The 27,500-nt window shown below is 27.3% G+C and overlaps 5 protein-coding genes across 9 annotated transcripts in view; 3 read left to right on the plus strand and 2 right to left on the minus strand.

Annotated features, from left to right (window-relative positions):
• The first annotated feature begins 1,218 nt into the window (after positions 1-1,218).
• On the plus strand, positions 1,219-2,197 carry Tapdelta (Translocon-associated protein delta). Its single transcript, XM_072898115.1, has 2 exons — positions 1,219-1,652; positions 1,888-2,197. Exons 1-2 carry the CDS (start codon positions 1,392-1,394, stop codon positions 2,146-2,148), a joined length of 522 nt encoding a protein of 173 aa, XP_072754216.1. The 5' UTR covers positions 1,219-1,391; the 3' UTR covers positions 2,149-2,197.
• Positions 2,198-2,283: 86 nt separating this feature from the next.
• On the minus strand, positions 2,284-3,467 carry LOC140668800 (proteasome assembly chaperone 2). The gene is made up of 2 exons (XM_072898114.1): positions 3,026-3,467; positions 2,284-2,933 (listed from the first exon to the last, which is right to left on the minus strand). The coding sequence occupies exons 1-2, from the start codon at positions 3,356-3,358 to the stop codon at positions 2,514-2,516; spliced, it is 753 nt and encodes a 250-aa protein (XP_072754215.1). The 5' UTR covers positions 3,359-3,467; the 3' UTR covers positions 2,284-2,513.
• Positions 3,468-5,207: 1,740 nt separating this feature from the next.
• Positions 5,208-8,087, minus strand: Mldr (mitochondrial ribonuclease P catalytic subunit). Of its 3 annotated transcripts, XM_072898228.1 has the most exons (6): positions 7,980-8,029; positions 7,486-7,542; positions 6,678-7,401; positions 6,183-6,426; positions 5,804-5,934; positions 5,208-5,562 (listed from the first exon to the last, which is right to left on the minus strand). In XM_072898228.1, exons 3-6 carry the CDS (start codon positions 7,280-7,282, stop codon positions 5,229-5,231), a joined length of 1,314 nt encoding a protein of 437 aa, XP_072754329.1. In that variant the 5' UTR covers positions 7,283-7,401; positions 7,486-7,542; positions 7,980-8,029; the 3' UTR covers positions 5,208-5,228. The 3 variants fall into 3 exon arrangements, with proteins under 3 accessions (XP_072754329.1, XP_072754327.1, XP_072754328.1); XM_072898226.1 differs by having other exon boundaries at positions 6,678-7,542; positions 7,980-8,087; XM_072898227.1 differs by lacking the exon at positions 7,980-8,029 and adding an exon at positions 7,820-7,967 and having other exon boundaries at positions 6,678-7,542.
• A 1,909-nt stretch (positions 8,088-9,996) lies between these two features.
• LOC140668999 (proto-oncogene tyrosine-protein kinase ROS-like) lies at positions 9,997-20,052 on the plus strand. Of its 2 annotated transcripts, none has more exons than XM_072898392.1 (7): positions 9,997-10,223; positions 14,022-14,370; positions 14,558-14,983; positions 17,032-17,252; positions 17,572-18,042; positions 19,190-19,475; positions 19,629-20,052. In XM_072898392.1, the coding sequence occupies exons 1-7, from the start codon at positions 10,083-10,085 to the stop codon at positions 19,823-19,825; spliced, it is 2,091 nt and encodes a 696-aa protein (XP_072754493.1). In that variant the 5' UTR covers positions 9,997-10,082; the 3' UTR covers positions 19,826-20,052. The 2 variants fall into 2 exon arrangements, with proteins under 2 accessions (XP_072754493.1, XP_072754492.1); XM_072898391.1 differs by having other exon boundaries at positions 10,003-10,223; positions 19,118-19,475; positions 19,629-20,043.
• A 1,950-nt stretch (positions 20,053-22,002) lies between these two features.
• Positions 22,003-27,500, plus strand: part of LOC140669002 (leucine-rich repeat-containing protein 58) — a 6,993-nt gene continuing 1,495 nt past the window's right edge. The window contains exons 1-6 of one of the 2 annotated variants that reach the window (XM_072898413.1): positions 22,003-22,263; positions 23,660-23,774; positions 24,138-24,682; positions 25,455-25,671; positions 26,525-26,714; positions 27,361-27,500. The exon at positions 27,361-27,500 is cut by the window's right edge and continues 1,495 nt beyond it. In XM_072898413.1, coding sequence (XP_072754514.1) covers positions 24,210-24,682; positions 25,455-25,671; positions 26,525-26,714; positions 27,361-27,500 — 1,020 coding nt within the window. In that variant the 5' untranslated portion in view covers positions 22,003-22,263; positions 23,660-23,774; positions 24,138-24,209. The remainder of the gene's footprint in view (positions 22,264-23,659; positions 23,775-24,137; positions 24,683-25,454; positions 25,672-26,524; positions 26,715-27,360) is intronic. The other variant, XM_072898412.1, reaches the window with a different exon arrangement.

The following is a 27,500-nucleotide window of genomic DNA, read 5'->3' on the forward strand; positions in this document are numbered from 1 at the left end:
ATGTCTAAAAGATGTCTTCTAAAAATCATAGTTACGTTAAGTCGACGAAAAGATGACTTTTTGATCATCTTTTCGACAAGACAAAAAAGATCTATTTTATAATATACTAATATAATATAATTTTATAATATTTTATAATATTTTATAATATAGTGTTCTTTTGTTTGCCGCTACGTGGCGTGTTCAGACTTAACTCGTATTCAAGTTTTCATAACATGCATATAAAACCTAAAAAAACAGGTACTAAAAGTATAATTTAAATTATTTTTTTTTTTGTCAGTTTGACTTCTGATGTAATCTCGAGAAGAGATTCAGAACATGAAAATAGATGGATTATATCCATATTTGCATTATTTTATTGAATCTGTGGATAAACAAATTTTTTACAAATAAAGGAAAAAAATCGTATTTTGACAGTTTCTTAAACGTTTTTTTTTTGTTAGAAAATGACGTTTCCCTTAACGTTTTTTAAGTGCACATTTTAACCAATTAGAAACGTTTTTAAAAGCCGGTTTTAAAACGTTTCGCAGAAACATTTGTGAAACGTTTTTGAAACGAATATGTGCTACTTGGGATTTTTAGTTCACACATGTCTTACGCCTTTATTATGTGATGTTTTCTTATTAATTTCGTTTTTATCTATTTATAATTCATTTATTTAATTTATATATTATGCTGAAGAGGATTCAAAACATGAATCGAAACGTTCAAATCTTTGTTATAATTTCCGTCATTCTATAGAATGTTGCTAATGTACTTAATGTCAATACAATTGCGACACATCACCTATATGAAAAAAACTTATAATTTTATATTCACATCTCCTCGCTCCTATTGCCTCTTTCTTACTTACTTATTTATATTTATTAATTCGGAGCTCTTTCGATAATCTTATTAATGATTTTACATATATTTCAATATAACAATTAATTATATTTCTTTCATATATCTTTTATTTTTGTAATTTTTTCTTTTGTAAATATATTATTAACAATTTATTTCTCTATATATTATTTATTAACATATATTATTTTAAGTTATTGTATATTGCTACATGTATCAATGAGTAAGAGAAAGAACGAACAACAGTAGAAAATAAGAGTAAGCGAAAGAGAAGATCAGATGGCGTTACTGGGCAACTCGCTTATTTCGCGCATGCGCACTCTATTTCGGCCAACAAAAAATCGGGAGAGTTGCGCTACTGGATATACTGTGTCTGAAACACGAGTTGCGTCAATCATAACGACGTGGCTTGTCGCTCGTCACGGTTGTCGGTTGTCAGGTTGGAATTGTTGGAGTGTATATTTTGAAGGTTGGGTCGCACAACGGTATTCCATCGTGGACAGTCGTGATAAATAGTTGAAAGAAAAGGCCTGAAGAACTTGTCCAAAATGAACAAGATTGTATTCGCGTACGCGTTAGCGAGCGTATTTATTTCCGTGGCTTTTGCCACGACAGACAAGATCTGTCAAAAGCCTGAGATCGTCGCCTCGTCGTACGTGACAGAAGACGCGACGGTTCTTACGAACGTCGCCTTCACCATGCAATTCGTCTTAAAATGCAGCGACGGTGTAAAGGGAATCAGTCTTTACGCCGAGGTCGAGGGCAAGTTATTACCGGCGGCTAGATTGAGTGCTGATAATAAATATCAGGTAATATGTTAACTGACTAGCTTGTGTGTTTAGAATTGTTTTAATATAATAATAAGATCGAATCGAAATATATCTGTGTGCATTGACAAATATTGTAAATTAAATAATATAATTACAGTGAGAATAGTAATATAGTTGGATATTTTGAAACTAAACTCTCTCTCTCTCTCTCTTTCATTTAAAAGTTAATCTTAATATCATCTTAAATACTTGCAACATGTTTTGTGTGTCACAGATATCTTGGACAGAAGATATAAAGAAAGCGAGATCTGGCGATTACTACATAAAATTATATGACGGAGATAAATACAACGCTGTTCGCAAAGCGATAAGGAATGGAGAGGATACAGACAGTGTGAATCCCTTGGCTGTGGTTGTTCTCAACAATCCGGGTGTATATCTTGGTCCCTGGGTGAATTCTGAATTTTTGGCTGCTTTCTTAGCTAGTTTTGTATCCTATTCGGCATTTTCTGCAAAGTACAAACTTCTAGCATAGAGAATTTTTGTTATTAAAAAATAAGATATTTAAATACAGCAAAGAAAAATTTAATTATTTATCCTTAGAAAATCTCACTAGTAAAGTAATTAATTTTTTTTACATCTTTGTATTTAAATAGTCATTGTGAAGAAGTTGTAGAGAATGTATTAGAATTTTATTATATCCACATTTAAACTGTCACATTTTAACTATCGAGTTTTTTTTATAAATATATAACATAATCCTAATAATTTTTATATTAACAAAATTCTATTCTACAAAATTTGTCAAATTCTCTACATCAGACATTGTATACAATCTTAGCAAAAATATTATTGTATTATAAAATTAACAAAATAACATAAAGTAACATTACAATATGTTTAATATATGTCACATGGCGGCGGTTTCCCAAATAAGTGTTTCCAAGATGGTGGATACTTTAAATTACTACCACTATTTGTTTCTAACAAGTGTATCCATTGATTTAAGTAGCATACTAAAGCTATCGCATCAGCGATATTGTCTCCCTCGGAACAGAATTTAAACAAGATGGCACAAGGAATATTGGCTTGTGATAAAAAGTTAAAGATACTCTTTGCAAATCCACCTCCTGGTATTTGTAACTTTCCCTCTTCTCTTGTATCAGACGTGATTTTTGGTTTGTGTGAAATCCAATTGAGCTCATCAAAAAGCTGACCACTCTCTGATTGTATACCGGAGGAAGCGATGTACCTCAATTTCAGATGATGTGGCTGGATATCTCTCTTTGTATAGTCGTAACTGCTCGCAAGAATTATTACCTGGAGAAAAGGAAGAAAATAAACACGATATATATTTTATGAAAAGAAAATAATAATCGAACACACTATACTCTACTGAAATAGTACATTACTTTAGCTATCTTTCTTTCAGCGACGAATCGCGCCAGTTGGTCGAAAAATTCGGCCAGCTCTCCCACATACGGCGACCGGATCTGCACGACGACGATGCCTTCCTTGACTCCCGCGTAGATGTCGATCGCGGTGATAAGCTCGTTCGAGGATTCGTGATAAGCGTTTGCGCCGACGATAGGCACAAACGCCGCGCTAAAGATCTGGCCAATTTTTTGAAGGTTAAGATTCGAAATAAGCAGGTCGACGGACAGTTGTCCGACGTTTCCAACCGCCACCGATGGCAAAATAAGGGTATAATTTTCCAAATTAATATCCTGCATTAATTTAATCATTTTTCCAATCTAATGACGATGTATATATCCTCTATCTTGTTCGAAATAAGAGGCAAATATTCTTGCAAAGTAATGTCGCACGTCACATACTTCTGTCAAGAATGGGTGCTTTCCATTTAGCGACACAAGTCGACACAAGCATCATTCTGTCTTTTTTTAATACCAGGAAACAACAAAGATAGAATAATGTTTGTGTGGACGTGTGTCGCTAAATGGAAAGCACCCAATGTTAAGTCTGTTTATTTTGCAGGCATTTTCTTCGTTTTCTTTCTCTTTCCAATTCGAAAGTGAGTCTGTTCTTTATTACCACACTGGCTGCACTAATTTAGTAATAAAAAACGGACGGGATCCGATAACGCACAATGCTAATTGGCCAGTGAATATTAGGACCTTCTGATTGGCTAATCGTGCTGGTTACCCTAGGCATCGGTTAATATGTATGATTGGTGCTATCGGGATGTGTGCTAACAGGACCTTCCAATAAAAAACAGACCTATGTCCTTGGACTATATAAGTATGGACTGTTACCAGGCTGCATATTCTATAGCAAAATCAAGCTAAAGGTCTCTTTTCATGCTGTCGCTTGACGCTCATTTTCAGCGTCAAAAGACATCACGTGACCAAAAATAAAAATACCAATTCGTCAATTTTTATCACGTGATCTGTTTTGACGCCAAAAATGACCGTCGAACGTAAGCAAGAAAAGGCACCTTAATAGGAGAGTGTGTCACTCGCATTTTGCGCGCGAAATACAAATCATTATCAGTTACATTTTTTCAAATTCTTTTATATTATTTAATATTATTGATATTATTTATTATTATGCTATTATTTTACAAATTCTTTAATTCAAAACTATATATGTACACATTACATAATGTAAATAATGATTATATAAACTCACTTATTATTATTAATGTTTATAGTCATTATTAACTTTTGTAATATGATTGAAACGGCTATAACTATATTATAGTAATTAATTGTAAAAGCTACATTAAACTTCAAAGTAATGTATATTTATGTATATTAAATTTTATTATATTATATATCTGAAAAAGCTCATCTCATTATTTTCATGATTATCTCCTTTAAATCACAAGCATAAACTGTATCTAATTTTTATACCGTTTTAAAGTTTGTCATATGATACTTTTTAATATAAAATACATGAAAGAATGAATAGATCTTGCCTTAAATGCTTGGATTCTTCTTCGATCTTGCCTTGGATTCTTTTTCTGTAACTTATGTTTATTGAGATTTTTCAAGTTTCCATACTTTTTCCTCACTCTGTATATAAAATGGAAGTTGAAAAAACACAATGGATGCATTCACGATCTCGTTTTAACCACGGAAAATCTCATTAATCAAAATTACGCTGAAATTATATTCAAAAAAATAAACTCATGTTTTTTTCAACTTCAAAGGTTCAACAGACAAAATAATGCACTGTCATCTGTGTCATTTGCTGGAAGATGCCCATATTAAACATAATTTACTTTGCTTATGCGCAGAAATAGACTATTATATTTTGTAAATGTCCAATGCTGTACTATGATTCTGTAACTCGTAATGATAACAATATCGTAAGAAGTTACAGAATACTGCAATACTGGTTCAATCCCAGCTTGTATCACGCCACATAAGATAAATGAATATATTGCGTAAGATTATTATAATAATAAAATAATAAAATAAAATAAACTCTCTATAATAAAATAAACTCACTAATATAAGGGATACAAAATTTTCATTGTAGCGAGAATTATAAAGAGAACATTATGTCCCATTTGAGAATAAAATTTAACAAAAAAAAACTTTACCTAACATTGACATATTTAATAACAAAATTTATGTTGTAATATCATGTTCATTTATTTTTATCTTTGTACTTTAAACAGTACCATTTATCTGGGAATTCAAACGATTCTGCGTAAGTAAAATCATCGTTGACATAAGGCACATGCCAGCAGTCCCCATTTTTTTGCGCTGTCGGTAAATAAACGGAAGGTTCCTGGATATGTATGTCAGTTTTAGTCTTTCTAACAAAATATTGATGCGAGCATTGCCATTTCTTAAATTCTCTTTGCAAGTGCAGATCTTTTAAAGAGTGCTTATGTTGTCGCATTAAATCAAGTGACACAAATTTTGTATTTTTGCCACTTGACATAGTTGCATAGAGTATATAAGGATCATCAGCAGACCTAAAATTTTATATATATAATTTTGTACATATATTTATACATATGTATTAAAAATTTTTGTAAGAAATTTTATTTTTTATATTTTACTATTAATTATATATACAATAATATATAATAACATTAAGTTGAGTTCAGAAAGTCTTATTTAATGTTTTTTTTATATTTTACTTTTAATGATATATACAATAACATTTTTTTACATGCATATAAGAAACTCTATTCCCTGAAATGCAATACTTACAAGTTGTCTGTCAAAAAGACAAGTGCATGCTGCTCTATGTATTTGAAAATTGGCAGCTTCTTTTGATGTTTCCGTGTTAACACAAGTATTTTTTTTTTACATTTACTGAAGTATTCAATCACTTCAACCAGCTATAATAAATACAAAAACTACATATATTTTTATAAATTTATTAATTAAATAATTAATATTAATAAGATAATTAATATAATTAATAAAATTAAAAAAAGTAATTAATTAATTAAATAATAAAAGTATAATAAAAGAAAAGTTCTCTTTTTTTTTTTTTTTATTAACAAGCTAGTGTATTTCTAACATTACTAATATACTTGTTCATATATTTATAATATATTTATTATATTTGCAATAAAAATGTTACCGTTTGTAATATAGGTGTATAATTATTTTGAATGTAAGTCATATTGAGTCCATCAATCACTATGTCATAGGGTTTAGTGTCCTCAATAAATTTTTTAAATCTATGTAATTCTCGTGGATTAGTCTTGCAATAAATATCCGATCCTATAATCACTTTGTTCATTACAGATTCAGCCAGGTCTCGAAAAGATTTTTCACTAAATGTTATTTCCATCAAGGAATGACCACAAATTCTACAACACCCTCTAAACAGAAAGAAACATGTATTTAACTACGAATCTTAACTATTAATTTAAAATTCTAACTTTAATTATTAAAGTTCTAATTATATTTCAGTTGTTTAAAATTTTAATTGTAATTACTAAAATCAAATGATTGTTAAAAGTCTCATTTTAACTTTATAATCCTATTATATTTTTGAATTATAAATTGTTAAAGAAAAAATTAAAATTAATAAACTAAATTAATAATTTGAATTATAAAATATAATGCTTACTCGGTGGAGATAGTTGTAGGTGCTACAGACCAACCATATTTGGTAGCTGTATTAATATATGCATTTATAATACGAGTATACGGCCTTATACTGTGTTCACCCCAAAACTTAAACATCTGTTCCATTCCATCATTAAAAACTTTTATTCCTTTTAATTCACAATATTCCAGATGCGACGTATATACAATATTTTGTGGAATTAATCTGTGTAATGTCATTTCTAATAATGTTTTCCATGCAATGTCAGATTTTCCATTTTTAAATGCTGCACCAGCTAATGCAGAATATACAGATGTACCTGGATTGCTAGTAATCTTTAGCATTTCCATTATTTCATATGTTTTTTCCCACTGATTTGTTAAGCACAAACTTACTATACAATGTTGAGCTGTAATAGAATCCAGATATGGATGTTGCTTTTTTAAAGCGTCATATGTTTCTACAATTTCCATTTTATCTGTATCGGTCAAGGAGTCGCGTTTCAGAAAGTAGAGTCTCAGATACTTTCCGATCACTGCCACATTCAGAGGAAAATTGTTTTCTCTCAGAAATTTGAAATATGCAATAGCTGTATCTATTTGAAAATTTTGAGTGCATATGTCCATAATTGTGGAATCTATAATAGCTGGAGTGATTTGTTGATGTTGAAGAAATTTTTCTCGTATATTCAACCATTCTGCGTTTGATGGATTTCTGTTTATTTTCTCACAGAGATCTGCATTTTCTGTGATAATAATGTTTATAGGAATGGCTTTTCTAGTATTAGAAATTTGGTTTAAGTAAAAATATGTGCTTCTATAAAACTTACAATGCCAGGACCATAGTGGTCGATATATTTTGCAGAACACTGCCATTTATTCTGTATCTAAAAAAATTAATGCCATTATTAAAAATTATTTCATAATAATACAAAATAAATATATATATAAAACTTATATTCATGCTCGAGTTAACTATTATTATATGAATATTTCTTCTAATAAACAAAACTTGAAAAATTTATTTAGAAACGAAGCAGATCCATATATTCTTCAGAGATTTTATTACTGTAAAATACATTTGAAAAAGTTTGATCTTTTATCTTTTAGAAATATCCTATCTATAAATAATTTAATTTCAAATATAATCATGCAGCTTCTAACCTTATTGTACACGATGTTAACTAATCTTAGAGTATAAAAATTTTTTTATTTTATATGTATATCCATAAATATAATAAATTATAATTTTCGTGTTTAAAGTCGTATCATAATTTCCATGTCTTTTTTATAACAATTATTCGTAATAGAAACGTACACATACTTTTCTACGCCAAATAAAATTAATATCAGAGAGAAGCCTGAGAGATGCCATGAAGCCGTTTTTGAAGGAACCCATTTTCACCGCGGTACAGTGGCGCTAACTGGATCAATTTTAGAGTGGAACTACGTAATTGGATTGACTTTCCAGCGGTTCGCGTCTGTGCTAGATCCACAAATTATGGTTCGTGTCCGTGCTAGATCCATAATTGTGGATCTCAAAAGTACGAAACATATACATTCATTAATATTTTATTACATATTATTAATTGCAACTGTGCGTGATCTTTTTTCACTTTAACATATTAACATATTAACATTACTTCATAATATATGTTAAAGTGAAAAAAGATCACGCGCAGTTGCAATTAATAATAACACCACTGTACCGCGATGAAAATGGGTTCCCTTAAAAACGGCTTCATGGCGCCTCTCTATATACAGAGGGCGCGTTCGGGGAGACGCTATTAGCGCTAACAGTCTCGTTCTATCTTTGTTCAACTTTTAATGAGTAACAAAAAGATAGAATGACACTGTTAGCGCCAATAGTATCTCCTCGAACGCGCCCTATAGCACAATATATCCAGTAGCGCAACTCTCCCGATTTTTTGTTAGCCAAAATGGAGTGCGCATGCGCGAAATAGCCAATCATAGCCATTTCTATTCTTAGAAAACTGGCTATGATTGGCTAGCATAATGATTAGTACGCGTATCAAGTGCTCGGTGTAAACTAAGCTATTGGTTGCAGTTTGATACGCTCAATACGCGCGTATCGCGGTACGCCCCATGGAACGTCACCTTCAAGGTGCCGTCACATGCGCGTCTGTGAAGCTGGCACGACATTCTACAAATATCAAAAAAATACTAAAATTTACTAGTTTAATTTATTATATATTAATGCTAATTTTTAGACGTTCCGTCTTACTCCTTTGCGCTGAAGAAGGCTTGAAAAATCAAGCCGAAACGTCCGCTCTTTTATTGTAAAAATTTTTGTTCTTCACTTTAATAACTTTACTGTTTGTATTATTTATTACTGTTAATTTGCCTCTTTCGACTTTTATTTATTGCGATTATTGGTTATTTTTATAAACATTTTGACTTAGCAATAAACCTTTTATTTTTGTTTTTATTTAAAAAACTTTTTTATATTTAATTATGTTATAATATCCGGCTCTATTACGCCTTACTTATTATCTTTGTATTTATTTCTGGAATATTCCGAAATGGACACTTTTGTATATATCTATATCCAGTCCAAATAATATATTAATTAATATATTAAATAACTCGATCAAAATAAATCAAAGGAAAATTAAAAAGCGTTTTGTAAGTAAATTGTTGTGTAGTTTATGGAAATTAACTTAAATTTTCTTAGAAAATTTTTTTTTATGAAGCTGCAGAATATAAAAAAATATGTAATTTTTTAATGTAATATAAACACAAAACAATATAGAATTTTTTTTTGCTTAGTTTGATCTGCTTCACCTGTATACGAGAAATTCTTTACAAATTAGCGAACACTCTATATTTACAAATTTATATGTAAATACATCTCTTATTATGACGTTTATATATTTATAAATTAAATTCTTCTACATATTTAAAAAAAATGCTTTAAAATTACATTTCATAAATATATGTATACTAATATGATGTTACTTAAAAGACAGATATATGTAAATAAATTGCCAAATTTAAAGAAAAAAGACCAATTATACTAAAAATAATAAAATGTACTTTTCAATTTTATCTTGTAAAATGTGTGATTTAAACCATTATACATTTTGCAGAACTCCGTCTTATATAAGTATTAGTCGTTAGTTGACGTTGGCCATTTAGACAAATGGATGAATGAAAGTTTTGTGGGAATGATAAAAACAAATCAATCTATCAATTGATCGGTCAGTCAAGGGTGTCTTGAGCTTGCATTCATATATAAAGCATTCACTCGGAGTGAAGTGTCTCTGTAAAGATTGACAAGCGCGCGGAATACAACAGATACAATTACTCATATAATAGTATAATATTGATTTATTTTTAATATACATATATATATATATATATATATATATATATATATATATAACGTGATTTCTTAATATAAAAAATGACTACAGGAGGAATAATATTATGCGCGTTGTTAGAAATATTGATAATCAAGGAAGTAGTCATGCAGGCGCCTCTGCAAGACAATCTCGAAAATTTTATTTCTGTTTTTTCGAAGATTCCAGAACAGCACTTTCCACAGGTAAGAAATCTTTTACATTTATATAATAAGAAAAGATTTTAGATTGCAAATAATTCATGCGCTTTATAATCCTAAAATTTCTCTCTCTCTCTCTCTCTCTCTCTCTCTCTCTCTCTCTCTCATGCAAAAATATAACGTTTGCTAATTGAGCGAATTTTTTATGTTTTTTAAAAAAATTGAAAGGCCACTTTCTTCCATATAAGAAAAGGCCAATTTTCAAGTAGTTGCAACTTCCTTAAAAATATATAATCGGAATAAGATCAATAAAAAAGCTTTTCAAAGCTTGAAGTTCCTAGTTTTGGAATCTTTTGAATTTCAATTTTTTATATTCGTTACAAAATTACATTGTAAGAAAGCAACGTCTGTCGATTGAACAAATATTTCAAAAGTTTGTCCAAGAATATCGAATTAAAAAAAAAATTTAGCACGATTTCGTTAATTGGGTGTTAAAGAGCAGAGTTTTAGCTTTAAATTCTTTTTTAACGAATGTTCTATGATTTTTTTTCGTCGAGGTATTTATTATTATAATTTATTTTTAATATAATTTTTTATTTTTTATACGGGACAGTTGAAAAGTCTGGAAACGCTCAAATATCTCATAAGCAGATTTCTTTTTAAATAAAAGATGCATTTTATGGCAGTCTGAGTTTGATTATAGGCGACTATAATTGTCACCTTAATATTTTTAAACAGAACATTCTACTTTTTATTGCACGTTCTTCTATTCTTTCTTAAGACCTTTTCGAAATACTATAATTTTATCCACTTTCAGTTAAGCCATTTCAAAGTTATCAAGTTTTTTATCGTAAGATATCGATGTATGACTGTAAGTCAGTCAAACACGAAAACTGTTCATCATCTAGCTTTTTGTTCAGGTCATAAGTTACAACACTTGAGAAAATTAGTTGACCTTATCGATCAATTTTATACTAAAAAGAGAAATTTTATACTTATCATAAAAAACTCGATAACTTTAAAGCGGCTAAGTGCATAAAGTGAATAAAATTATAGTGTTTAGAAAAGATCTGAAGAAGAGTTATAAGAATATGCAAAAAAAAGTAGGGTCCCATTTAAAAAAATTTAAAATAACCCTCCTTTGATAGCATTATCTATGATCAAATTCATATATACTGCTATTAAATGCATCTTTTTGAGCCTTATAATTCTTTTTGAAACATTTATTTTCTAAAATGCATTGTTTATGAGATATTTGTCTGTTTCGGGACTTTTCAATCACTCTGATATGTATTTTTTATATTATATTTCTATTCATAAATTGCATCCTTATTGTTGATTTCTCTAATTGATTATTATTCTATATAATGATTATATTACAAACAAATACATCCTATATGTAAAGAATTATAATTATTTATTTATAAAGTATACGAGTAGTTATTCTTATACGTGAATTATATTTTTTATTTAAAACCAGACAAAAAAAAAATCTACATTTTTATAATCAAAAGAATTTTGTGAATAAAACTTATGTGATAAAATTTTTATTAAATATTGAAGTATAAAAACTTTATTCATGAATGATGTTGTTGAAAATAAAAAAAACGTAAATATCATTGGGACAGGAAGTTGAAATAACAGAGAATCACAAGTTAATTGAGAAGACGATGAGGCACCAGTCATGATAAACTCGAATCATTTCGCTAAATTGCTACGTCAATTGAAAAGAGTAACGCTTGCTAAGAATTATTTGTCGTGAAAGATGATTTATTAACTCTTATTAACCCTTATTTCATTCTTGTATAGCTTTCTTCTTGATGAAAAAATATGTTACACAAGAAAGTATTTTATTGATTTCAAAGAGAGAGAGAGGGGGGACGGGGGAGAGAAAGAGAGAGAATATAATAATAGATAAAATGGAAAGAATAAAAATTAAAAAGTTGTTGAAACTGAATTTATGGTTGTTATTTGGGAATAAATAAGAACAAAAAACAAATTATTTTAAGTAGTCACAAAAAACTACATATTAATAATAACACATATTAATAATATTATTAATAACACAATACAAAAATTATAAAACAATTGAATAATCTAATTTTGCCCCATAGACTGCGTATATCTTATATTTTGTCAATAATTTGTGTGATAAAATTAGAAAAGGAAAACAATGTTTTAAAAGCGTTATTGCATTTTATATATTATTTAATTTAAATATAATAATATTAAATATTATTATTATTATTTATTTATTATATTATTTATTTATTATAATATTTAAATATTATTATAATAATTATTAAATATTATTATTATTTAAATATTATTAAATATTTTCTATATATTTTAATATGCCTATATATTTAACTTGACCTGTCAAGTTAATCTGACAGTCTGTTTTTTCTCTCTTCCTATGTATGTTAATGTGAATTTTAATAAAAACATATAAGAGAAAATGATTTCTCAAACTTTGAAATTTTCAAATAATAAAAATGGATTAAAATTATAGAAAAAAATATTACATATAATGCATCCATATGCAGTAAAGTTAATATTGTTAAATTAATTGGATATATAAAAAATCCGCGGTATCTGACAATAATACTTTTATTTGTATTAACTTTTTCCAGAAATATAAACTTGAATTTTTTATAAAAATAGATAAAAATGTATTATTTATATTTATTTATACTTTTTCTTTTATATATGTTTATAATTAGTTTATTTTACTAAGGAATGCATTTTTTTATTAATTTATCTATAAATTATAAATATTTATTATTTTGTCTTATTTTATATTTTCTTTTGCTCTATTCAGAGTGTTTAATCTTCCATGTTCTTTTATAAAGATATATATCCTTAGCATAGATATAACAATCTCTAACGGATTGAATTGAAAAGAGATAAATACGTTTCTGCTTCCCTTTTCCAATTTTAAAGCAACATTTCCACAGTCTATGCTTACTACGTTTATGTTTTGTCTACTATCATTTTTTCACATTTTAAAAAAATATGGAATTTAACTATCAAATTGTTTTATACATATAATTTTTCTACTTAGTTATAGTACTTATACATATATTACTTATACTAATAAAATTTTAATTGGCAAATTTCTTTTATTCAAAATATAGTTTGATTTTTTAAATTTGTTCTTAATTAATAGATGAAATTTCACTTTCTAATTGTTATTTTACATTTTACGCATTATTTAAGAATAACAAGTCAAAATTTAAAAAATAATAAAGTTTCTACAAATTTTACTTATACTTCTATATATATCATCTAAATTTTATTTGTTTCTTTATTTTTGTTTTTTTTTATGAAGATGTTAAAAATATTATTTGCAAGACTTAATAAAAATAATAAATATATATTAAAAATTATGTTTACTATAAATCAAAGTAATAACATTGTAATAATAGGAAGATATATAATAATACATATTGCTAATATTGAGAAGTTTATAATCACATGTATACGCAAGAATATGCAAAAATATGAATGGAATATTCAATAGCGAATAGCTTGTGAATATACACACCCCGAAAGAAATATCTATAAAATATTTCATTAATGTACATTTTATATATCCCCACTGTCATATTTAAGTATATACCTGATAATTTAAGAATTAATTAATTAATTAAAAAATTTAAAACACATAGTATACATAATATTTACTTCTATTATTTAACGTGATTTATTTATATCACTATTGTTGTAAGAAAAAATCAGGTTTAAGTAATAAAATGTATATTACTAAAGTAATATACACATACTTGTTTGTATAATTATAATATATGTTGTATTTTTCAATTGGATAACTTAAACTTCAAGAACATGGATATTTCCGAGGTTGAATATCCAAAATTCTTTCCTATGGAAAGATTTCCTATGGGAACATTTCCTATGGGTTTTAGAATATCTATAGGCGGTATGTCTATAAAAAATGAAGATCCATCCGCAAATATTGATACTTCTGTAACAACAGAATTTGATAAATTTAAAAAGCTCGAATCTAACCGCAAGAATTTACAAATATTTTCGAATATGGACAGAAGATTCTCTATAGACGATATGTCTATAAAAAATGAAGTCAGCAAAGATCCACCTACAACTACTCCTACTTCTACTTCTACTTCTACTTCTACGACCACAACAAAATCTGTCCATGTCATAAATATGCGTACGTATATAATATTGACAAAAGAATTTATTAAAAATGAGGAATTAAATTCTCTTTCAATTTTTCTTCTAAAGCAAGAAAAATATAAAATTTATTTTATCATTTTTTAATAATAAAATTAGAAAAAGCATTCATCGTTTTTTACAATTTTAAAATTAATTTTTAATTTTTTTATTTGTGTAACAAGATTATGTTTTGACCGTTCCTGGGATGCCTATTATAAAGAAACTTTACGATTCTGTGATTCAATTATACTGGGAACCTTCTAAAACTATTGACCATTTGCAAATTTCGTATCAATTGGAAGGTTTCGTTGATAATTGTAAGGGTGACAATAAAATCGAGAAGAACAAGCACTGGAATTTATATTACAATGGGACGAATAATTATTGGATAATTCCTAAGAACATGAATCAGAAATACCAATTTCGCGTGCGAGCTAGAAACGTTTATGGGGTTATATCGGCTTGGAATCAATCAGGTGTGATTGATTTAACAGAAGTTACCAGAGGAATATTGACTACACAACATTACTTAACATTAATATTAAACATCATCACGGTCATTATTATAATAATGCTGATATGCTTTATTATCTATAATTATTTTTTCTGTAAGTATACTTGGTATAAAACTTGAATTTTTGTGAGTCGTGTACATGCATGTCACAAATTGGGAAAAAAAATTAACACCGCGGGTAGAGAAGTGTAGAAAAAAAAACATAGCCGACGCGTATCCACATTTTACATATAGGGTAAACTAGGGTATGATGGCCATACGGAAAGGATGGCCATAGGCTGTAATTTTTTCAATAATCGCTACATAGTGCACTTTTTTAGTCATTACCAAAGATATTCAATATTTACACAGTAGTTTATGTGCATACATTATTCGAAATAACGATATTGTAAATCTTATATCATATTTTTACTTTTGACTACCTGCAAAGTTTTTCATTTTGTCCACTAAAAACTATTATAACGTCGAATAAATTACAGTTAAGGATGTTTAGTACCTATTTTTAAAAATATAGGAATTTAATAAAATTTGCACAGATTGTTCTGATACATGTTCAGAAACTTATAAAATAACCTGGAGTTGATTCACTCAAGCAATCAAAAGTTATAAGGATTTTAATTTGCAATGAATTTACCCGTCGATATTATTATAAATATAATTATTTTGTGGATCTAATTAACTAAGTAAAAGTATTAATATAATTATAAATATAATTATTTATATAAATAAGTATAAATATAATTATTTCTTTTCAGCCCTTAAATTGATACGATTACAGATTTTCTATCTTATAAAAAACCTGTGATCGTGTTGATTTAAGAGCTAAAATAGATAGAAATAATAATAAGAATTTATTCAAAATTTGCAAAAGTATAGTTTAAATATAGAGGAAATATTTGATCACATAATTTTGGTCAAGTACTGACTAGTTCAAAAGATATTGAATATAATTTTCTTAATTCGTCCTATTATCCGAGATGACATATTATTTATTGTGAAAACGTGGCAACATAGCATTCAGCTGAGCCTTCTTTTTTGACATTTTAAATAACTTATCTTTTCATCTGAAGAAGCCTTTATATACAAACGTGTAAGCGAGAAGCGACTAGGCCTCATATGTCAATTTGCAATTTGACCAGCTTATGAAAAATTACCATGTTGCCATATTTCTTTCTTCTCGGAGAAATGACAAATTATGAAATTTATCAAAGAAATAGTTAAAAATCTTCTATATTTTGTCATTATTCACTATTATTATTTTTATTCTGACATTTTAAATTACTCTCTGTACGAGTAAATTCTTTTATTTTTATAATTTAAATTTTGTGCTGTAATATTCAATTTCGACTATTTTTTGCTCCGATTGTAGGTGCTAAACATCCTTAAGCTATCGTAATCGACGTTAGACATATTGTAAAGATATGTTAATTGTTACATGACTTATAATTTTTATTTTCGTTTTCACCATTTTTTTTATAAATATTATGGCCATCTTTCCGTCACATGGTCATATTTTCCTTAAAAGTTTGGTAAGATGACCAACGCTTATGTTGTACTATTTTGATAATATAAAATTTCTATTAAATATTTTCCTTTTAATTTCGATAATATTACGTAATTAAACTTCAGTGAAGATAATATGCTAAACACTATTAAAAAATAACAAAAATAAAAGTATGTTTCTTGCACTTTAAAAAACTATGGTCATTTTACCAGAGTTTACCTTACTCTTATGGACAAAATTAACAAAAAATGCAATTTTATTGGAAAAAATCAAAAGATATGCTTTTACTGCAATTAGAGACATATTACGTTACACGTTATATACACGTTACATATTATTGTTACACGTTATTTACAGTTTTGAATACAACACTTTTCTATATCATCTTTTCTTTCTATATTGTAGTGAAAACTTCATTGTTCACATAAAACTTATTTTAAAAATTATTTTTACTTTATATTTTTAAGCTTTGCATCAAATTTCCATTTTATTTTAAATAAATTAGCTAAATTACTTATGTAAACAACGCTAAATGTGGGTAAACGGCGGTTGTTTTTGAAAAATTAACCTTGTTAATATTTAGAAAATTATTTAAGTTTGAATAATGCATGATAGAAATATATTATAATATTGTACAGCAACATATCGACAAAAACAACGGAAAAACAACAGAGCTGCAATTCCATCTTTAACATTGGCCGAATTAGCGGCTTTTCGCGAAGCATCTGATAGGAACTTTGTTCAATCTAATATATACGTTTCTACATTACAATATGCTTCGGATTATTCCGCATTGCCTGAAATCAAACAAGAGCAAATCACACTAGGAAATTCTATAGGAAGCAGCATGTTCGGATATGTAAGAATTAATTTTCTTAATTATTTATTGATTTTTTTTGAATTATTAACTCTTTTTTTAATTATTTAAATTATTATATTATCTTAATTATTTTCTTTGTTATCTGGCAAACATTTCAATTACGAATATCTTTAATTCCTTAAGCACAGAAAAATGTTGAAACATATTTTTTAATAAGACTAACAATTGGAGAATTAAAGTTAAAAAAAGATTTATGCAACGCAATTTTACTTTAAAAACAAAATAAGTCGCAAAGAAATATCGTTTTATCTTTAAAATATAAAGTTAAATTTACGTAAATTTCCAATATATTTTTTAGATATTTCAAGGAAAAATGAAAAAGTCAGAAGGATCGGACACAGTGTCCGTTGCCATAAAAACACTAGGAAAAGATGCCTCGACGCGACAGAAAACGAAACTCTTACAAGAAGCCAAGCTTATGAATCAGCTTCAACACAAACATGTGTTAAAATTGCTCGGCGTCTGCTTTGACGTAGATCCACCATTACTTGTGTTGGAATTAATGGAGGCCGGTGACCTGTTGAACTATTTGAGAGATAGTCACTTTATGCAACTTACAGATTCTACGCATGCTTTGCGCTTGCAAGACTTGCTCGCCATGTGCGAAGATGTTGCGCGCGGCTGTTGCTATTTAGAAGAAATACATTTCGTGCACAGAAATCTGGCATGTCGAAATTGTTTCGTATCCACGAAAAATGTTGAGGACCGCGTTATTAAAATTGGTAACTTCGGTTTCGCTAAAGATATTTATGAAGATGGCTATTACCAGGTAAATAAAGCTTTTGCAAAAGTGACAGAAAATTTTGAGAATTAAAAAATTAACTTTTTCGAAAATATTGATATATATCGTACATTAAATTTTAATACAAGAAATCCTTTCGAATAGTTAATCTTAATATGCACATTGGTCATATTGTATGTACATTTTTTCAAAAATTTTAAACATTTTTCAATTTTTTCTGTTTTATTTAATAATTATATATATTATATATAATTAAATATTATTATTTTGAATAAATATAATTGAAAAAAAGGTAAGTAATTTTTTCTGATCAATAAATTCGTTTTTGACGTTAAAATTAAAATCTGTCAATTTAACAATATCTTAAATTAAATAAAAAATAATATTAAATTAACAATTAAATGATATCCCAATTTAAGTAAAAATTAATTTCTCAAGTTTACATATTTTAAATTAGTTTTAGAACGTATGTAACTTTATAACACTTTCTATATACAGCGTGTCCGGGAAATCGTCCACAGTACTTCGGGAGATAATTTGGGACCAAAAAAAGAAACAAAAAAAGCTATATATAAACATAGGTCCATTGTGAAATAAATTATGATTACAATTATGAAAAATAAATTACGATATTTTTAACATAAAAGTGGCTATAACTCGGAAACGATTTATTTTCAGACCTATGTTTATAAAGTTTTTTTTTGTTTTTTTTGGTCCCAAATTATCTCCCGAAGTACTGCGGACGACTTCCCGGACACCCTGTGTGTGTATATTATTTAAATATTAAAAATAAATATTAAAATTATTAGTATATTTATTATTATATATTATATATTATCTTTTATTGATAAATATTTAATACAAATACAAAATTTTTGATATAACAGAAACTAAATTTTGACATAATTTTCCACAATGCTTCAAAGATTTTTATTACTCATTAAATTAGAAAATTAATATAAAGAAAATTTCAATGTAAATCAGCAAGTTGTCAAAATCGACAAATATTAGAATAACATATAACAAATTTATTAATGTATAACACAGCTTGATGCAAAAATAAACAACAGACAAGGGAATTAAATTCATTAAAATGTTTTAGGAAGAAGAAGATCTGCTTCCTGTTCGTTGGATGCCACCGGAATCTTTAATAGATGGAATATTTAATTCACAGAGCGATGTTTGGGCATTTGGGGTGCTAATGTGGGAAGTTACGACGTTAGGCCAACAACCCTATTTTACTAAAACTAATATTGAAGTAATGGATTACTTGCGCGCGGGTGGCAGACTATCGAAACCCTTCAATTGTCCATCGACATTATATGAATTGATGTTGCGTTGCTGGAGCGCAGCGGATGCCAGACCGAGTTTCAAAGTTTGTCTCGAAACTATTGTTGCTTTGAGAAACAACGTAGACAATGTGATAATAAATCCTATAAATGTTGGATTAACTGCCTATGGTAAATTAACATTAATTTTTTTTTACTGCATAAAAATATTGTTTTATTTTATCATTACAAAGAAGTCTTTTTTTTCTTAAAATTCTGCGAAGAAGTTTCTTAAAATATATATATTTTATTTTCATAAATTGTATGTGGTTTATATTTGTATAGAATGCTCTTGGAAGGACAACAGTTCTGAGAAAGGCCGAGACAATCAACTTTCTTACCAAAGTTTAAACAATGACACCGGAATCACAACAATAGATGTTGATCATATTTACGAACGTTTACGATGTACTTCGTTAATCTCAGATCAGAACTTGGCGAACAAAACTGTCAACAAAGATTTGATAAAAGCAATCTGTTGAAAAAAGTTGTTGATCGATAATCTATTGTCAGATCAAAAAAGTATGTTGGTTTCTGTTATGTCAGAAAAGAATTGTAACATGTTCAATAGCGCAAAATTATTGTAAAAATGACACCGAGGAAGAACTTTTTTATTGTCTTTCAATACTTTCTGAGAAACACAAAATTAACTTTAATATGAATAAAGTAGTATAATAAAAATAATATTTATAATACAATGATGAAAATTATGTTGCAAAAACTCATCTATTTATCGAAAAAGATAAACATAACTTTCATAATAATAATTATTCCAGTATATATTTTTTATAAATAAAAATTGTACGTCTTAGAAATTTTAAGACGTATTAAATACGACATATAATGTTGTCTATATTTTTGTCATAGAATTATTTTATGTATATTTATTGTAATGATGCGAAAAAAAAATTTATATTTTATTTAAAAGTCAATAGTTATTGTAATAATTTTATACTAGATTATATATATAGAAAAATTTAGAGTTATATATAAAAGTGTGAATCAATATATAATATGAATTTAGCAATAAAATAATTAAAGATATGGTAAATGTGCAGAAGTGATGCTCCAGCGAAAACTCAACTTTTTTGATAGATTAATCAATAAAATTATTATAAAAATAAAATGTATAAAAATTTTTAAAAAAGAACAAGTCATTATTAAAAAGTTATTAATAAAAAAAATCTATTGAGCAGAACGTAATTTTTTGGCAATTGTATAAACAAATGCACAAATTAAGTGTTCTTCTTATTTATAAACATATGCCAGTGATCATTTCATTTCAGTTTTGTTACCTTTTTGTATAACTTTTTTAATAAAGCATTTATAAACTTATGTATATAATATGTTTTTTCTTATTCCTATTTGTACAACATATTAGTACAGTTCAGCAGAAAAAACCTGAAACACCCTGTATGTGTATATATCGTATATATCATATATGTATATATATATATATATACAATATATTTTTTCTTCAAAATTTTTGCAGATTTTTTTTTAGACACGTGACAGGCCCACAAAGTGAGAAAAAAATTTCGCATTTTGTGCAGCTAGCAGTTTTCTGCATGTAAAAATTACCAAACTCACAGAAACATAAAAATAATGATGTGTTAGAAAAGTTTGAAAACGGTGAAATATCTCGAAAACGAAACGTCTCTGACAATGAGAAAAATGTTTCGAACCAAAGTTGTAGGGTTCCTAAAAGTTCTATTCAATGATTATATCCGTTTGATCTTGAAGAGTCACATGAAGGTCACGTGAAGATCATTTTGAATTTCTTAAATGGAACACTCTATATATTTTTGCATATTCTTGTAGCTTATCTCGAGAGCTTTTCAAAACACCATAATAAAATGTGTCTTCGTTAAACACTTTTCGAGTTATAAGGCTTCAAAGTTGCAATATTTTGACATAAAATACAAGATATCTCGTAAAATATTTATTTTTCGATTATCTTATCCTACTACTTTTATGCACAGAATAATGAGACAAATCAATTGGCGTAATTAAAACATATAATTATGTTAAAGTAAAAATATGTAACTGCTAGTTACAAATCCAGATTTTTTTCTTAAAGATAACTATGTGTTTTAATTACACCACTTGATTCGTCTCATTATTCTGTGCATAAAAGTATTAGGATAAGATAATCGAAAAATGAATATTTCACTTTATGAGATATCTTGTATTTTATGTCAAAATATTGCAACTTTGAAGCCTTATAACTCGAAAAGTATTTAATGAAAAAATATTTTATTATAGCATTTTGGAAAGCTCTAGAGATAAGCTACAAGAATATGCAATAAAAATTGTGGTGTTCCATTTAAAAAAATCATGTTGGCCTTCACCTCGTCTTGATCTCTCCACTCAAGGTCAAACGGATATAATCATTGAATAGAACTTTTAAAACCCTACAACTTTGGTTGGAAACATTTTTCTCAGAGACGTTTCGTTTTCGAGACATTTGACCGTTTCCAGACTCTTCTAACATCCTGTATAATATTTATTCTCTTTTTATATAAAATCCAATTTGTTGAATTTTTTGTTGATTTTTCGTGACTAATTTTTCATAAAATATTAAAATTGTCATCCAGTACATATGTATAGAGTTTAGTGGTTCTATATTATTATTTAGTCAATGGTGATGACATCGCTTGGCGGGGAGACTACTTGTGCAGCGACGACGATGATAGGCGATAAAGGGAATAAAGGCGAGCACACTGATAGTGCAGATATCATGCGGCTGGGATGATCCATTTGTCTGTCGATTGTCGAGTGCCGTTAGTTTCGTTCCAAAGTTAATTGCAAAATCCATTCGCCTAAAACTAAGTAACGCGCGTTGTATTTTCCAAAAGTGTCAATTAAACATAAGTGATAAGTGGAATTGTCTTCTTCGCGTGGACAATACAAGTAACAAGTAAGTGTGGAGCATTCTGTGCAATCTGTGATGTCACGCAAGCCACAACGTGATGTCATGAATCGTGCAGTTGAATCGCGCTGTAGTAGCGCGCGAGTTTTGAACACACACGATTCATATACTCGTTTTTCATTATTTCACCTTTTTACTTAGCATTGTTTAATTTTAATATGAAATAATATATGTATAATGAGTTTTCTTGACTTTATAGATATAATATCTCTTTTATGTTAAAAAAACTATTATTAATTTTGTAAATTTATAATTATGTAAGTTTTATCTAATAAAATAAAATTATACAATTATCAAATTACATGTATTTATGTAAATTCTTAATTATTACTTTTTCAACTTATATAAATTTTTTATTTTTCAAAATTTTAAACTTTTTATATATAGAAGAAATTGAAACACTCATATTGTTTATCTTTTTTGTTTTTGTTATTGATAACAACATGTTTTAATTTGATAATTGTATAATTTTATTTTATTGAATAAGATTTACATAATTTAATAATAGGTTTTTTTTAGCATAAAAAAGATATTATAACTGAAATAAAGTGTTTCGATTTCTTCTATATTCTTATTTTGAAATAACCTTATGCGAGTTAGTTTTATAATAATATATTAATTTTGTGTGTGTTATAATTATACCGATACTATTGACTTCAAATTTGTTGAATTAATTATGATTAAAGAGACATTTTGTTGTGTTGGAACAAACATTTTTCTTTTATTATTTTTAAAATATTTGAAAATGTTTTCACGCTAAGAAATTATTAATAACGAGAACATGATTTGTCACAATAGCTCTTTCGCAGAATCTTATCGATTTCTGATAATTAATTTGCATGCGTTGAACATATGATAATGACGTGGTACATATGTACGCGTATATGTAATTATAAAATAAAATTTAAAAACATCAAGTAAAAGACATAAATTAAATTTTTAATTGCTTAAGAATAATACTCTGTGTTTATATTAAAGTGAATATTTCTTTAAAATTATTGATTCTTTATATATTCTTGATCTGTCATGTGTCGGACGCGTATGATAACATATTGAACGCAAATTCACATCGTCTTATGTTATTCATATATAAACAACGAAAAATACTTAGCCACTGTTTACACTTTGCTGTTCCTTCATCATGCTTGCGTGATTACGATTAATGATGATGCGGTTTTACGCGGTTTTAAAATTATCATTTTTTTATTATGTAAACTTTTTCTCTTCTTCTTTTGACAAAACATTTGAAAAAGCAAAATATTACATTAATAAAATTAATATATTATGTGCATTATTATATATATATATCATAAAAAGTATATAAAACTTGCAAAAGGCATAGCTATAATATATAACGTATTAAAAATATAATATATTTTTCTAGCTTAGTTTCCGATACAATCCCAACACAAAGGAATTCAGATGAATTGAACAAACTGTTTAAATGTGAAAAACTGAAAATCACTTGTTTATTATCCACTTGAGATGTGAAATAAAGTGTAATTTCTATAAATAAAATTTTAAATTTTACGAATTAAATGATTTAAATCTAATAATGTTATTATTTATTTAATTACGTTATTGAGTGTTTTTGTCATACAATATAATATATACTTAATAATTTTAAGTATATATTATACTTAAATATATACTTAATATTAACTATATTAAAGTAATTTTTTTAATTACAGATCTGAGACAATTTAGGAAACGTATAAATGTAAAGATAAAAAACATATCTGTATACATATATTGTATTATTATAAATAAGGATATATCAATGTTGTCGCAACATTGTTTAAATTTAAATATACGTGAAAGATGTCTTTATTTGAATAATTGATTGCTCTTTCTCATTTCAGCATATTTTTATATAAAAATGTATATAAGTGGACAAGAAGATTGAAACAAGTAAAATTTAATCAAGCTCAATTATGGAAAACTACACTTCGGATTCCAGCGATTCGGATTCTAGTTCAAGAACGTTGGATCTGTCCTATCTTTCACTGAACGATGAAATAATGGATAAGCAATTCCTTAATGCCAAGTGTCCGGAACACGTGGACACTTTATTGTTGAGCCAGAACCGTCTCGCAAATCTTCCTATCAGTATCAGCAGGTTTACCAGCCTGAATTCCCTTGATATTTCGAACTGTGGTCTTACCAAATTACCAAATTTTTGGGAAAATTGCCCTTTGACTTGTTTAATCGCAAAACACAACAACCTGACTAATAATGGATTGGCTAAAGATTTCGAAAATTTGGTCAATTTGAGGGAACTGAATTTGAGCGGCAATAGGCTTACGGAATTTCCTAACCAGGTGCTCGATCTCACTGTTTTAAGATACCTTTACTTGGGTGGTAATCATATCAATGAGATTACTAAAGATATCTGGAAACTACAAAGGTAACTGCGATTTCAATTTCAATGATAATTAAAATTTTAATAATTATAGACAATATTTATTAATTGTTAATAAATTAACAATTAACAAATATTAATATAATCGGCGATAGAAAATTATAAATGCAACTATAATTTTGTAATGATACAAAGAATAATAAAGCATATAAAAAAAAATTTATTAAAAAATATATTAAAAAATTAACATATTAGTATAAAAAAGTTTTATTACAACGGAGAAATTTTAGAGAAATAGATAATAGTGTAGAAATAATTACATTAAGTCAGATCTGTTTTAACGCAATTAATTACGATATGTAAATAAAATTTACATGCTCTCTTTATTACTTCAAAAATTAATTTATTTTAGAAATTAATCATAAAAAAATAATTTACTATTTATTTATATATTCATTTATCTATATATTTAATTTATTTATTTCTTTACATATTATTTTATTAACATTTTAAAATATTGTTTATGAAATTCTTTATTTTTTTATTTTATAATTAAAAGTAACTTCCAAAATATTTTTTATAGAAAAAAGATATCTTAACGAAAAGACATAAATGTTTATTATATAGAGTTTATTATTTGAAAATTTAAAAATCGTTACTATTAGAGACAGAAAGAAATTGAAATATATAAAACGCAATTAGCTTTTTCTATAATTTTAATTAGAATGATAATTTAAATAATTTTGCTTTATTTAATTGTTTTATATAAATGGTAGTTTGTCAATTTCATGAAATTGGACATTATGATTTGTTAAAGGTTACGAATTTTGTCGATGGGAGACAATAGATTAACAGAGGTGCCGTCCACTCTCGGTGAACTGAAAGCCCTGCAAGCTCTTGTGCTTTGTGATAATATGCTGGAGAGCTTGCCAAGCTCGATAGCTAATTTAACGAACTTAAAAACTTTATCACTTCATAAGAACAGGCTGCGGACATTACCTACCGAAATAATAACATTGAAATGTCTAACCGAGGTAGGTATATTGTCAAACTGTCTGTTAGCAGTGAGGTTGATAATGTTTGTCATTTAAACATAACACATATGACAGTATTCCGAATAGAATTATTTTTTAAATAGATAATCTGATTGACAGTTATTTCACTCGACGTTATTTTATCAAAAACCAAAAAAAGATCTGAATCGTTTTAACAAGTTTAACTAATAAATAGTGTACAGGGTGTTCTTAAATAATTTAAAAAATGTGCAAAAAAATTCGAGATCATTGCTTGGGAAATTTTTTGAAAAAAAGTTTATATATATCTGTATAATGTATATCTTAAATAATTTTCGAGACGCAGACTGTTAACAAAATTTTAAAAATATTGATAGAATTTTAGTTCTCTCATTCGGTCCCTAGAATTGAATACCTTGGATTTTTTTCTCTGGAGTCATCTTAATTCTTTAGTTTATGTCATTATATTTAATATACATTATTATAACTAATATATACGTATATTTGAAAATATTAAAGATTTAAGGAATTGCTTAGTTGCATCATATTTAGTATTTTTGAATGTATTCACCAATCAAGGAAGAAAATAGATTTATGTATCATGGCTGAAGCTAGTAATTTCCGACAATTTCTATAATTTTGTTTAATTTTGTTTCTGTTAAATATATTTTTCAAAATTTCATTTTTTAACCTTCGACACATCCTACAACTCGTAAAAATGATGCCGTTTACAGGACATTATGGGGTACATGAATTTTTCTTCAAGAAATTATTCAAGGAATCATCTCCTGAAATTTTTCAAACATATGTTTAGAAGAACATCTTGTATAACAAATAATTTAATCTAATAATGCATTTTATATGCTTGTTGTAGTTATCTCTTCGAGATAATCCGCTGGTGGTGAGATTCGTATCCGATATGACGCACAATCCGCCATCGTTATTGGAATTAGCGGCACGTGTCATCAAGACCAGTGACGTTTGTTACGACGATGAGAGTTTACCACGCAACCTAGTGCAGTACCTTAACAGTGCTCACCATTGTGTCAATCCTAAATGCAAAGGTCAGTACTTTTAAACAATAATTCAGCATATAATATTATATATATACATATATATGATCCATTTCTTCTGTGCTAAGAACTTTAGATTTCTTTTCTATACCAATAAATCATTTTTTTATACCTAAAAATCTCTTCATTGTTCTCGTATTTATTTATATTTGCAACATAATTACGTTTATCTCATAAAAATAAGACAGTGAGTAAAAGACAAAGAGGCTATAATAATATTCTACGTTTATCCTATTAGAAAAAAAATTAATAGAAGAAAATTTTTAAAAGAGAATAAAAAAGACTTTATAATGATCGGAATTAAATATGTAGTTGCAGCAAAAAATCTTCAAAATATTCTCTTTTTCTTGGAATTTTGAACAAAATATCCAGATCAGGGAATTTTCATCAGGAAATGTTTTTGTAAGATTTTTGAGTAAAAATACCTTGTGAAAATATAATAGTAAGCATACCTTGGTTTTTAAAGCACTTTCGTGTTTTGTTTCGCAATTTTATATATTTTTGACAACGCCTGGTAGATTTTCAATTTTTTTAAATGCGCAAAATTTAAAATGAGGTTAAATTTATACGCATTTAATTTTTTTTTGTACATTTTGTATTTTTTTGTATAACAAGATGGATTAATTTTTTTGTGCAGGAGTTTTTTTCAATAATCGGGTGGAGCACATCAAGTTTGTCGATTTCTGTGGCAAGTATCGTTTACCGTTGCTACAATATTTATGTAGCAGCAAGTGCATCGAATCACGCGATAGTGACGAGGAGCTCGTGAGCGGCGCC

The sequence above is a fragment of the Anoplolepis gracilipes genome, chromosome 8 (genome assembly GCF_047496725.1).
Source record: "Anoplolepis gracilipes chromosome 8, ASM4749672v1, whole genome shotgun sequence".
NCBI lineage: Eukaryota > Metazoa > Arthropoda > Insecta > Hymenoptera > Formicidae > Anoplolepis > Anoplolepis gracilipes.